The sequence below is a fragment of the Myotis myotis genome, unplaced genomic scaffold (assembly GCF_014108235.1).
Source record: "Myotis myotis isolate mMyoMyo1 unplaced genomic scaffold, mMyoMyo1.p scaffold_m19_p_1, whole genome shotgun sequence".
NCBI classification, from domain to species: Eukaryota; Metazoa; Chordata; class Mammalia; order Chiroptera; family Vespertilionidae; genus Myotis; species Myotis myotis.
The window spans coordinates 182247417-182260484 of NW_023416313.1; the positions used below are offsets into that span (position 1 = coordinate 182247417).

At 41.1% G+C, this 13068-nt stretch overlaps 2 protein-coding genes across 3 annotated transcripts in view; one reads left to right on the top strand and one right to left on the bottom strand.

Annotated features, from left to right (window-relative positions):
* The window catches only part of AAGAB (alpha and gamma adaptin binding protein), a 47101-nt gene extending 44114 nt beyond the window's left edge, over positions 1-2987 (bottom strand). For both annotated transcript variants that reach the window (XM_036305665.1, XM_036305662.1), the window contains exon 1: positions 2831-2987. In XM_036305665.1, coding sequence (XP_036161558.1) covers positions 2831-2903 — 73 coding nt within the window. In that variant the 5' untranslated portion in view covers positions 2904-2987. The remainder of the gene's footprint in view (positions 1-2830) is intronic.
* Positions 2988-3101: 114 nt separating this feature from the next.
* Positions 3102-13068, top strand: part of LOC118677197 (IQ domain-containing protein H-like) — a 37953-nt gene continuing 27986 nt past the window's right edge. Inside the window, exons 1-2 of the mRNA XM_036352140.1 lie at positions 3102-3200; positions 12929-13048. Coding sequence (XP_036208033.1) covers positions 3150-3200; positions 12929-13048 — 171 coding nt within the window. The 5' untranslated portion in view covers positions 3102-3149. The remainder of the gene's footprint in view (positions 3201-12928; positions 13049-13068) is intronic.

Genomic DNA, 13068 nt, shown 5'->3' on the forward strand with positions numbered 1-13068 from the left:
TTTCATGTAATATTTATACCAAACTTGCTTATTTGGTTATGAAATATTTCCCATTGTTGGTTAACAGCAGTAAAATAGATCAGCTGTCAAAGCAAAGAGAAACTCTAAAGGTTCCTCTTCCTGATGCATGGAATAAAACCAAATCTTCCCAAAAAGGTAGATCAGATTCAACCCAAAATCATACTATAGCCTAATGTCACTGGACACTTGACAAAAGTCATTCATTATGGTAGTCTCCATCTCTTATGCCAAAATTAGACTCAACTTGTGACTAATCTGATTCAATCTTTAATTTCAGCAAAACAGATTAAGTGCTCAGCAAATACTGCATTCTAATGCTGTCCACTCTTAGCCTACTCATGAACCTGGGAAGAAATGACAAAGCCCCCTTTCACAGTTCACTTTCCCTTACTCAAGTAATCACTTCACTAACTGCTCTTATTTTTCACTACATAACATTAATAGAATCACAAAGGAAACGTCATCTAATTTTAACCAACATAAAAGTTAGCTTTTGATTTCTCAAAGAGGCATTATTTTATATAATTTCCCCCAATGATGCCATTATACTTTAAGGTACAATGATACTATTCACCAACCATAGGTATCAGCTCTTTCAAGGAAGTGAACACATCTCCCAATTCTGATCCTTAAAGCACATGAAGGGAATACTGTAGTCATCAGAATACTTAACAAATATTTCTGAGGTTGGTTTTAAAGGAATTTTAGATATCAGTAATGGAAACTCAAATGCTTATAGTTGAACCTTGAACAACACGGGGAGGGGGGGAAGGGGGGAAGGAGGGAAGGGGCACTTACCCCCACCCATCACACCAACAAAAATACACATATAACTTTTGACTCCCCCAAAACTTAACTACTAAAAGCTTATTGTTGACCAATAACAAATAGTCAATTAACACATATTTTGCATGTTACATGTATTATATATTGTATTCTTACAATAAAGAAAACAAAGTTATTAAGAAATTCATAAGAGAAAATGAATTTATGTATTTATTGAAAAAATCTGCATATAAGTAAATCCACACAGTTCAAAATCATGTTGCTCAAGGGTCAACTGTAATTCTTTTGGAATGTTAAATACACCAAGAATCTTAAGCAAATTTTGCTTTGTTCACTAGATGTAATATATAATGAAAACTAATTTATGATGTAATATTAAATTACATCATAATATAAAATATCTGAGTAAAATATCTGAATAAAAATTATATATAAAATGTTATTATAAAATATACAAAATGTATTTTATGTAAGTATATCTATTTATTATATAAATCATATGTATCAAGTATATTATAAATCCATAACTTTATATATTTATATAAATGTTATTTTATATATTTAAACATATATAAACTATTTTAAATTTTTATATATAAAATATAAAAGTATATTTTAAAATTATATCGAAAATATCAGGTTAAAAATTATAAGTGAAATGTAATTACAATTTTTTAAAAAAATCTATGCAATGTGGAAAAGTCTGACTCTAGAAGGAAATGCACAGAACAGTATTTGTGTTTAGGTGATGAGACCATGGGTGATATTTTTCTCCATATGCTAAATCTTACTTAAGGGGTATGCACTACTTCTATAAAACTATTTTTTAAAAAGAAAGGAAATAAATAGGAGGAAGCACTGCTTAGGTAAGAAAATGGAATAGTTAGAGCAGTTATCATTTAGTAAATGCGATACTTAAACTTTACCTTCTCAAGGAACTCTTTAAGTGGTCATAAATGATGTTAGAGAATATTTGTGCTAGAGGGACATGCTGCCTAATTCTGTCATTTGACAGGTTCAGGAAAAAAAACTGTAGTTGTATGATGCTTTACAGTGTACAAAGTGCTCCACATATCACATCACTTGTCCCTCAATCCTGTGAGATAGGTTCATGTGCCTGGTTTAAAGATCAGGAAACTGAGGGTTGGAGAAAGAACATCTGCCATTTATCAATGCTTACTATGTTGGGGTAAGCACAACGATCTGGCGAAAATCACCACCATGTTACAGATGGGAAACTGAAGGGCAGAGGTTAACTGTGCTCACTTTCTTACAGCTGAGAACGCTGCTCCGACTCGACTCAAGGCCACTCACTGAAAACAGGAGTCTTGAGTTACAATCAACTTCCCAGAGTCCTTAGTGGAAGCGCTGGGCCTATGCCCCCGTCCTATGCCCTCTCTACCACACTGGTCTCCTCTACGGTCCCTTTTCGGAGTTACCTAGCTTGCCAGCCACTGTGAAGGTCCAGAGGAAAGGTAAGAAGGCCCAGCAATACCCCAAAACTAAGGTCGGCGAACCGCCTGCGCCTCAGGAGGAAAGCAAGGCAGTGAGTGGCTACAGAATAAGGGTTGGAGGGGGGCGCAAGGCTAGCAATCTTATATTACGGGGTAGTCAAGGGGAAACCACCTCTGCCGTAGGAGCAGGGATAGCAACAAAAATCACCATTCCTGCCCTTCCACCCGCGTAACTCGGCACAATCTCCAGAGCGCCTGCGGGTTCATGTAGACTTTAGATTCTAAATCTAAAGGGTCCCCACACCCCGTGGGCTGGGCAGGGATTGTCCCCTTGGCCGGAGAAGCTGGAAGACACGCGATAGGGGCCGGGCAGGCCTAAGAGTGACGAGTGAGGGGGCAGAGACACCCGGGGGGACTGGGCACACGAACAGGGTCTAGGGGTCCTCGGGCCGGCGCAGAGTGGAGGAGCCCCAGACCGCGGCGGGGCAAAGGCCGAAGGGAGGCCGCGAGCTGGCTGCCCGCCGGGACCTGGAGAGCTTCGAGGTCGGCCCAGGAGCCTCGCTACTCACGTTGGACCAGCCGGTCTCCAGTGAAGGTGGAGGAGCAGCTGGTGACAAGCGCACAGGGGACACCCGCAGCCATAGCTGCACTCGGGAGCCCGGTGTGTCCAGCAGCCGCTTCCGCCTTGGGCTGCACCACGGCCGCCGGCGCGTGGGGGGGGACGCGACTGGAAGGACGCGTTCTCTGACTGGCCCGGCGGCCCTGACTCCGCCCTCTCCCCCTCTTCCGCTCCCGGCGTGGGACAGCCCGGGCCGAGCGTGCTGTTGCCAAGGGAACGAGCTCCTCCACCAATGTTTCCGGGCTCTCCAGCCCTCCCCGGCCCTAGCCATGGCTCAGGAGACTAAAAACCAGGACCCCATCGGAACCATCTTAATCCAGGTGGGAGCTGGGCCCCTCCTGGCCCGGCCCGGCCCAGCTAACACACTGCGCAGCGAGCCTGGCGGCGCAGATCCACTCGCACCCACCCACTGGGAGCGCTGCCCCCAGATTGACCCCGGAGAGCTCCCAACCCAGACCTCAGACCTCGCTCGTAAGCCTAGTTCACCTCTGGGTGTCTCTGGTAAAAACTCCCAGACCGCGCACCTCACCCGGAACCTTTACTTCGGTGAAAGCCACCTCACCCCGAGGCACCATTTTAAAATGTATTGTTCTGAGAAATTTGAATCCATGATGTAGGGGATTGGGGACGACACAAATCAAACACTTTTCAGGAGGAATAAGAAATTCGGGGGAGAAGTTGAGATATGTGAACTGCTTTTCTTAAGCACCCAAATTTGGGGGACCTAAAAGTCCCTTGCTAATAAGTCCTGGGGATGTAATGAATATAGCCTGGTGACTATAGTAAATAACATTGTATTGTAATATTTGAAAGTTGCTAAGAGAGTAAATCTTAAAAGTTCTCATCACAAGAAAAAAATTATAACTGCCAATGAATGTGACCAATTGTGATCATTTTACAATATATACAAATATCACATCTTTATGGTGTAAACCTGAAACTAATATAATGTTATATGTCAATTATATCTTAATAAAATAAAAGTCCCTTGCTTGGGGATGCACACATAGAAAAATATATTTAAAATAACAGCAAATCAAGTTAAAGTTTTTAATATAAAATGTGACAAGTTTAAAAACTCAGGGGAATAATTATTTCTGAAGGGGTAAATATCAAGAAAGCCTTAACTTCTCCAAGTATAATTCAGTTTGTGATACTCTCAGACTTTTCTGAACCGGTAAAAGAACATTTACACATTATAGTTTTAAAATGTTTTCCACATATATCGTCACTTTTAACTCTTATATTTAGTTCCATTTGACTAACTTTAGTAACTTTCCTAAGGTCACTATTAGGATTCTCATTCAGATCTGCAATGGGTCTAATTTTTCTTCCTGCCAGGATTTTTATCTCTTAGCTCCTATCTAGGAAAGACCTCTGTAAACTCACCTTTCCAAAATACAAACCCCTAAACTTAACAGTTTCATAGACTTCTCCATTATGAATCATACCCAAATCTTTTTACCGCACCTCTTATTACCCTTTTATTCACCATCACCTAGAATGAGTTAAGCCAAACTGCAAAGTCTATGGGAATAGTCTCCACAAGACTGCACTCACTTCTACATGAGCCTCAAGTTCAGGAGTCCCCAGAACTACCCTCACTTCAGACCAGCTGTCTATAATTTGGGACGCCTGACCACCCTCACATTGGCTAATTTCCTAGAATAATTCACAGGTGCTATGTTTACAATTACAGCGTTATTATAGGGTAAAGATACAACTAAAAATAAGCCAAGGGAAGAGATACATAAGGCAGCGTCCAAGAGGGGTCCAAATAGAGTGTCCAGTCATCCTCTCTCTATGGAATCGGACAGCATTACCTCCTCCCGGCCACAGTGTATGACAGTGTGCAGAGTATTGTCAACTAGGGAAGCTTACCGGACAGAGACTTTGGTATCTAGAGTTTTTATTGGAGATCAGTCTCACACTGTCCTACATGACTGACCTTTCCTCTCCAGCCCTTCCCAGAGATCAGACTAATGCTTTTAGTCTTCAGTTCCTAACGTTTGGAACTGATACAGTGTGGTTCAAAGCCCCATCATAAACCCCACTGTTAGACTGCCAGGTGGCCAAAGCCTCCAAAGCAAAGACATTCCTATCAAGCAGGAAACATGGGCCTACAGATCACCCCCCACTGTCTAAGGGAAAAGCCAGACTTCTCTTTAGGTGAGGTGAATTATTCACTACACATACCCCCTTCCAAATCCAGAGCCCATTTTCACAGACTCCAAACAATCAGAACACTAATGGAGACTCTTACTTAGAAAAAGCCAGTTCTTCCCAACAGTATACTTCATTTGACTACAGGAGCCATTAAGTTTCTCTATAGCTCCCCCTACTTCTCCAGACCTGAGACAACTCTAAAAAAAGAGACAAGAATCCAGGAAGAATTCTCATGCCCGTAGTGGTTTGGAAGAGTGTAGGATAAGATACTGACTGAAAAGCAGAAGTCTTTTCGTTTTGGAGTGAGATCCAGAGGTATCTGTTTGGTCAGTCCAGGATACAACATTATAGTTTCTGTGTCCGTTGTCATCAAATTGTAAAATGGAACAAGAGTTAAGAACAGTCATATCCATGCTGATCAGCACCTCTATCTGCGTAAAGGGGTTATTCTGGACACACTGTGTAGAGGCTGTGTAGAGAAACAGGGCCTACATTTTAACCTGATTGCTGAGGCTGATCTCTAGACACATACAATGTAAAATTCTCCCCGGTAATGTATAGCATACATATAATGAGGAAAATGTGGAAGACCTTTCCTAGTTTCCCACTGAGTCCTGAGTATTTGTGAGCATACAGCACCACTCTCAGACATGCCACATGGATTTCATTTCTCCCTGGGGCTGTGGTTTCTTTCTTTCAAACAGACTGCCAATAAACAGTGCTGGAAAGAACACTTGGTTGGGAGGCAGAATCCTAAGGTCTGATATAGGCATGACATTCTTCCAGGTGGGCAACTTTGGGCTAGTCGCTTCACTTCTCTGGGTCTCAGTTTTCTCTCCTATACAATACATAGCTTAGATTAGATACACCTCTAAACAAATTGTCTCAATTTCCCCAAAGCTACATAATTTCTTTTCATTGTAAAATCCACTTCCTTCCTTTACAATTAGTCAATCAAATCACACACACACACACGCCCACACATACATACAGGGTTGGGCAAAAGTAGGTTTATAGTTGTGAGTACACATAACAGTTTATTCTTGTATTATTTATTAATTCTTGTATTATTATTAACTTACTTTTGCCCACTTCTGTATGTCATATGTGTATATATTATGTATTATATGATATATACATATATACATATTATATATGGTATATATGCCAGAAAAACAGTTACTTCAGATCTCCACTTGCTTCACCCTGATGTGGTATATTTGGTCTGTGTCTCAATCAGATACATTAAGCAACTCTTTGGACCAGTGGTTCCTAAAGTGTGGTCCCAGGACCAGCATTAACAGCACCAGCTGGGAACTTGTGAGAAATGCATATTTTCAGAACCCTTTCCAGATCTACTAAATCAGAAGCACTGGGGGTGGAGCCTAGTGATCTGTTTTGTTTGTTTGCTTTTTGTTAATCCTCACCCAAGGATATTTTTTCCGTTGTTTTTTTTTTTAGAGAGAGAGTGGAATGGAAGGAAGGAGGGCGGCAGAAAGTGTGAGAGAGAAACATTGCCTCCCACATGCACTCCAAACAGGGGCTGGGGAGGAGCCTGCAACCCAGGTACTGCCCTTGACTAGGGAGCAAACCAGTGCTCTAACCATTGAGCACACCAGCCAGGGCATGATCTGTGTTTTACAAGCCTTTCAGACAACTCTGATACATGCTCAAGGTTGAGAGCTACTATTTAGATCATATTGCAAACATAAACTCTAATACTATTTCAAGAAAAATCACAATAATCAAAGCTAACATAGTATTTACCAGGTATATCATGCATGGTGCTAAGTGCTATATAAATTTTCACTCATTTAACCTGTACAACAAGACTACCAGATAATTATTAATGATTATTTCACATTATAGAAAAGAAACTGACCAAAGATGAGTCCTGTGAGTTGACCCATATACATGGAAAATGCAAGCAATCTTCTCAAGCCTTTTCAGTCCAACCCTGGCATAAAAAGAGAGTCTTCCTTTGGCCCTTTTTGCTCCTCTAGATATTTAAACCCTGCCCTTTTTACTGAATTTTCACCAACCTCTAGCTTTATATATTTAAAACATACATTTGCAAATTGGTAGATATTCTCCATGCACTGGTTAATGGTTAGGCTTCTCTGTGAAAGGAGCTGTACTAACATTGACTACTAGAGGCCCAGTGCATGAATTCTTGCACCAGTGGGGTCCCTCAGCCCGGTCTGCAGGATCAGGCTGAAACCAGCTCTCCAACATTCCCCCAGCGGTTCCCGGATTGCCAGACAGTGCAGGCCAGGCCGAAGGACCCCACTGGTGCACGATCAGGGCCAGGGAGAGACGCAGAGGTTGGCCAACTGGGGAGGGACAGCGGGAGGGCTCCAGGGCATGTTTGGCCAGTTTTGCTCAGTTCCAATCGGCCTGACCCCAGCAGCAAGCTAACCTATCAGTCGGAGCACCTGCCCCTGGTGGCCAGTGCATGTCACAGTGAGCGGTTAAGCAGTCTTAGCATGTCATTAGCATATTATGCTTTGATTAGTTGAACGATGACCAGACAACCAGACACTTAGCATACTAGGCTTTTATTATACTAGTATACTAGAGGCCTGATGCACGAAATTTGTACAAGAGTAGGCCTTCCTTCCCCCTGCTGCTGGCACTGGCACCCAGGACCCGGGCTTTGCTCCAGCCCCAGCTTTGTCCAGAAGGACATCCGGAATAATATCCGGTCTAATTAGTATATTACCCTTTTATTATTAATAGACTAGAGGCCCAGTGCACAACATTTGTGCACTGGGGGAGAGGATCCCTCAGCCTGGTCTGCGCCCTCACGCAGTCTGGGATCCCTCGGGGATCAGGCCTAAGCCAGCAGTCAGACATCCCTCTCACATTCCGGGCTCTCAGTCTGAGACCCCTCACTCCTTACTGCCCGCCTGCAGCAGAGGCAAGAGAGGCTCCCACCACCACTGCTGTGCTTGCCAGCCATGAGCCCGACTTCTGACTGAGCAGCACTCCCCCTATGGGAGTGCACTGACCACCAGGGGGCAGCTCCTGCATTGAGCATCTGCCCGCTGGTGGTCAATGTGCATCATAGCGACTGATCATTCCGCCATTTGGTTGATTTGCATATTAGTCTTTTATTATATAGGAGGATTATTTAGTCTGGATTCAGACTGCCTGGATTTGAACAGTTAGCCAGCTGTGTTACATTGCACAGGTTACGTAACCACTTTAAACCTCACATTCCCTTAAATATACAATGAAGATAATATGAACTCCCTCTTAGGAGCCTTGGAGGATTAAAATATAGAATAACATAAAGTACAACACTCAATAGATGGCAGTTATGATTAGGTCTCTTACCATTTAATATTACTTAGCTTTGTGTACATTTCTGTGTCTTTTAAGATTAGCTTGTTCTCTAAATTGCTGGAAAAAGAAGAAAAGTTAATTTTAGCTTGTCTTTTTAACTAGGAATACTTTATTCTTAATGAGAACTTTAAGGGTATTGCAATTTGGCAAACAAGGTATGCCTTATTTCCCTGTTACAACTCATTTTTTGGGGTATCCCATTTTACCTAATACAGGATTGGTCCATCAATCATGGATGACTGGATACAAATCTACTCATTAATTCAGTCTCCAGTAATTTATGTTCTGTTCAAAAGTGAATGTTCTTGTTCCAGCATCTAGAAGGGTTCAGCAATCTGGAGAAGGGCTGTGTGTAACTTAATAAAGAGTTCAGAGACGAAGCATAATTTTGAAAGGCATTATAGGAAGTCAGAGGAGCCTAGCTAAAGGAAGTAAGATCTCCTCATCTCAGGACCCCATGCTTTTTATTGACACAAATTGTCCTGAGGCGAGGCAGAGATATACACATCAAAGGGTCAGTTTTCTATACACAGTCCATTGTCAGATTATCAGGTTTTGGAGAAACTGCCTTCGGCTGTTCAGGTGTTTGGCCAGTAGGAGGCAATAATATGTAGATTAAGATGCCCTGAGCTGTCTGGCAGCAAGCAAGCAATTTAATGCATCCTTTTCAGGTTTGGGGAAATGCCATTGCCACTCCAGATGATTCAGCCCTTGCTGACATGTTGGAATTGGTTCCCGGCAGAATGGAGCTGGACTAACATTGATTATTATTTAGTAAACATAATGGTACAAATTTATAGTAAAAGTAATATTTTGATAAAATATCTAAAATACTTAAGAGAAGAGCTTTAAATACAATTAATCAGTGCCCTAATTATAAACTCCATGTGACTTATTATGTGAGCATGTGCTTAGATGTTTAGATTTTTCAGCACAGTCCTGTTAGTGAATATTCCATCCCATTGTCAGATCATATATTAAAGTCCATGTTTTCCTTTCCGGTTCAGAAAATATGATTATTATTTCCACATAGAGTTATACTAGAAAGCATTTTGTTAACTAAATTCTTTCACTTCAAAATGCTTATTTTAACTAAATTTTTTCACTTTTGAGTCTAAATGCAGGCTGTTTACAATTTTAGCTGAATCTTTCCTCAACTAATCAGAATAGTGAGGTTTTTATCATAGCCATAATAATCATCCTTACAATTAAAATAGTAGCCAACATTTATTGAGAGTCAGACACTGTACTGAGAGCTTTAGATTTTCTCCAGTCCTAACAATAACTCTGTTAGGAAGGTGTTATTTTTATCCCAACATACAGTAGAAGAAACTAAAGTACAATGAGATAAAGCAACTTGCCCAAGCGATAAATCTTACGCAGGTGATGGCACGTTTGTGAAACTATCTTGAAAAAGTGTGGCGGTAACTCCGGGAAGCTTCCTAGATGCTTGCTTTCACTAGTAACTCTTAGAAGCTCTCTTTGTGTGCTTTGTTAACAATAATGTGGTACCTTTTAAATACCTTTATAAATGCTTGCTTGGCCCAAATATTGAACATATGTTTGTGCAACAAGGATTACCTAGTCTTGCTATCTAAATTATTTTTTCAATTAGTTTTGGAAATTGTATTTCTTTTTCTTTTTTTTTAAACATTTTTATTGATTTCAGAGAGGAAGGGAGAGGGAGAGAGGGAGAGAAACATCAATGATGAGAGAGAATCATTGTTGGGCTGACTCCTGCACGCCCCCTATTGGGGATCGAGCCCACAAACCAGGCATGTGCCCTGACTGGGAGTTGAACCATGATCTTCTGGTTAATAGGTCGATGCTCAACCACTGAGCCAGACCGGCCAGGCTGGAAATCTTATTTCCAAAATGCAACAGTTGTGTGTTAACACCAACCTTGGAAACATTGGAGTTAATCGACCTTGATATTATCTCTGTCTTTCTTACCAATCCTGCTGTCTGGTTTGTCAGAAGCGTACAACATAAATGTGATGAGAATGACTCCGCCTAACTCTATCTTTAGCAGAGATGAGTAAAATGGTAATTATGAGATAGATTGCTTTTGACAATGTGGAGTCTGGCTGCACGGCTCTTTTAAATTCTAGAGCAAATCTTTCCTGCATTAAATATTTCAAGGCCTTCTTATTAAGCAGCCCTATCCCCAAACTGTCAAAATAATAATTTCCTCCAAGTAGATTTCAAAATGTATGGGAAGATGGGAGCTATCTATAATACTATCAATGATAAAAAATGGATTAAATAAATAAAAATGTATGGAAAGCAATGGGTCTGATGATCACAGAGATGATGGGTGACATGTGAAATTTCAATAAGGTAGATTGGATCTATTTGAAGAAAGAACAGAGATTTAGAACTTAATCTCTTTTCCTACCCAAGTGTGGTGAAAGATTTTCTACAGTACTTGTCTCTAAAGCAGTTATACAGATGTGCGGTCATTAAGTGGGGAGAAGAAACTATCTGGCAAGAAAGGTAAAGTGAAAGCTCTTGAGAAAGATTAAGAGAGCAGTTCAAATCAGTGAACATTTACTAGGTGCCAGTTGTGTGCAAGGAGTTTCACTAGGTTTCACAGGAGAGGAGACGGAGCATTTGTTCGGTGCTCTCCTATGTGGCTGGCCCTACACAAAGCACTTGACACACTCTAACTCATCTTATTCTTACACTATTCTGAGAGGTAGTTATTTACCTCCATTTTATAGATGAGAACGCTAAGGCTCTAAAAAGCTAGGTGAATTTGCCAAGCTCGGTTTAGTAAAGGAAGAAGTAGATTCTAGTTTACGTCTGTTTCCAAAGCCCATATTCACTCATTGTTACACACATTGCTTCCTTTTCACTCAGCAATTCTGTGAAGTAGAAGCATTCTTTTTTTTTTCTTGGTGAAGAAGCTAGAGAAAATGTGGGTGATGTGCATGGACATCATGTGACCAGTGAGAGAACAAGGAATTACGTTCATCTGCCTTTTACTGATTCTTACTATGTACCAGACCTATACATATCTCACGACTCTATGAAGAGAGTAATTGTCCACACAAGGCAGATGAAGAAGTCAGACCTTCAGTTTCCTGCTAGTAATCCAGGCCAGTTTTCACTCTCTCCAGCACTTTCCAGGCACAATTACAGAATGACACATGAAGGCACACATATGAGAGCTACAAGAAGGAAATTCAGGCACTCAGAGGGGTCTGGAAGTGAGGTTTGCCCTTGAACCACTTCTTGGTACTGTCCAAATGTCTTTAGGCAATAGGTGGCAGATCAGCTTGCAGCAGTAATGTGCGCAAAACAAGTGCAAGAAGGACATCTTCATCCTCAGAGCCTCCGAGCAAGCAGTAGGCGTGTTGATATTCAATCTGTGAGCCCTGAAGGCTGTACATGACAGTTTGTGCAGAGTACCAAGTGACCAGATGTGCCTGCCAGACTGTGATGGCCGTCAGTGAAAAGATGCAAATTCTGATCTTTTGAATACTTGGCTCAGTGGGAATATTCTAAGAGTAATCGATGACATAGGCTGGATCAATGAGTAAGTCCAGGTAGATGAACAGAGAAAGGTAACTGTTTCAAAATGCCTTTAGCAACCCAGTCTGCAGATTGTTATTGGTGGGACTATCGGTGAGACAGGTGTTGGGTTCATACATTTGCATAACAAAATGTTTTTCTTGTGGCAGCAGCCCATATAATAATTGGTGCCATCTGTATTTATCTGTTGAAGTTTAATTTCTAATATGAATTCAGAGAATCTGGTGCTAATTTCACAATGCCCATTTTATTCTGAGGGTGCGTGACATTGGAGAGAGAGTCATCATTTCAAAGGAAAATAAAAATTGAAGGAAAATGTTAAAGTAGTAACAGATGTAGCTTTTGCCTCATGGATCATTTTCATTTCTGACCACATAAAACAAAGTCAGGGCCTCACACCTGTCCTACAGAACCGGTTCTTCAGAACAGTTAGTGGGAAGACCCAGCTAGACAGGAAAGCCCACAGGCCCTGGCAACACATTTGCAATTCTCTTTTGAAAGACACAGCTCTCCCTAGAACTGGGGATCAAACCCCCAACCCAGGTATGTTCCCTGACTGGGAATCGAACCAGCAACCTTTCAGTGCACAAGATGATGCTCAACCAACTGAGCCACAAAACGTTCTCTTTTCTTACCTTTTAACCAATGAGTAGAAATCGGAGTTTGGCATAAACTTCTTATGGTCCCTGATTCAACTGCTTTACCAACTGAAAAAGCAGAAACCATTTGTGCTGCAGATTTAGTTTGGATTTGTTTCTAAGGGGGGAAGGGAAAACAGACAATTGTATAAAAACTTAGTTTTTCAAAATCTAAGACAATAATGGAACATCCTAACAAAAACTGTCTTAAAACCATAAGACAGTCCTTTACAATGAACACTGTAAAATCAACCTTACTATCTCTAGCAAATACAGCACAAATTGCAAACATTTAAAATCAATGTTCTAGATGGACTATGTATGTATACTTTTACTAGTTCATATTTTTACGCCTACAGGTCCATGATGACCTTCAGCAATTAAAGGAGAAATTAGCCGACTTCCCATCTGAAGAAGGAGAGACCCTAGACATTCAGAATCTTAAAACAGCAATCAAACGGACTGAAATGGGGTTAAGAGTAAGTAGAACTTTCAATAT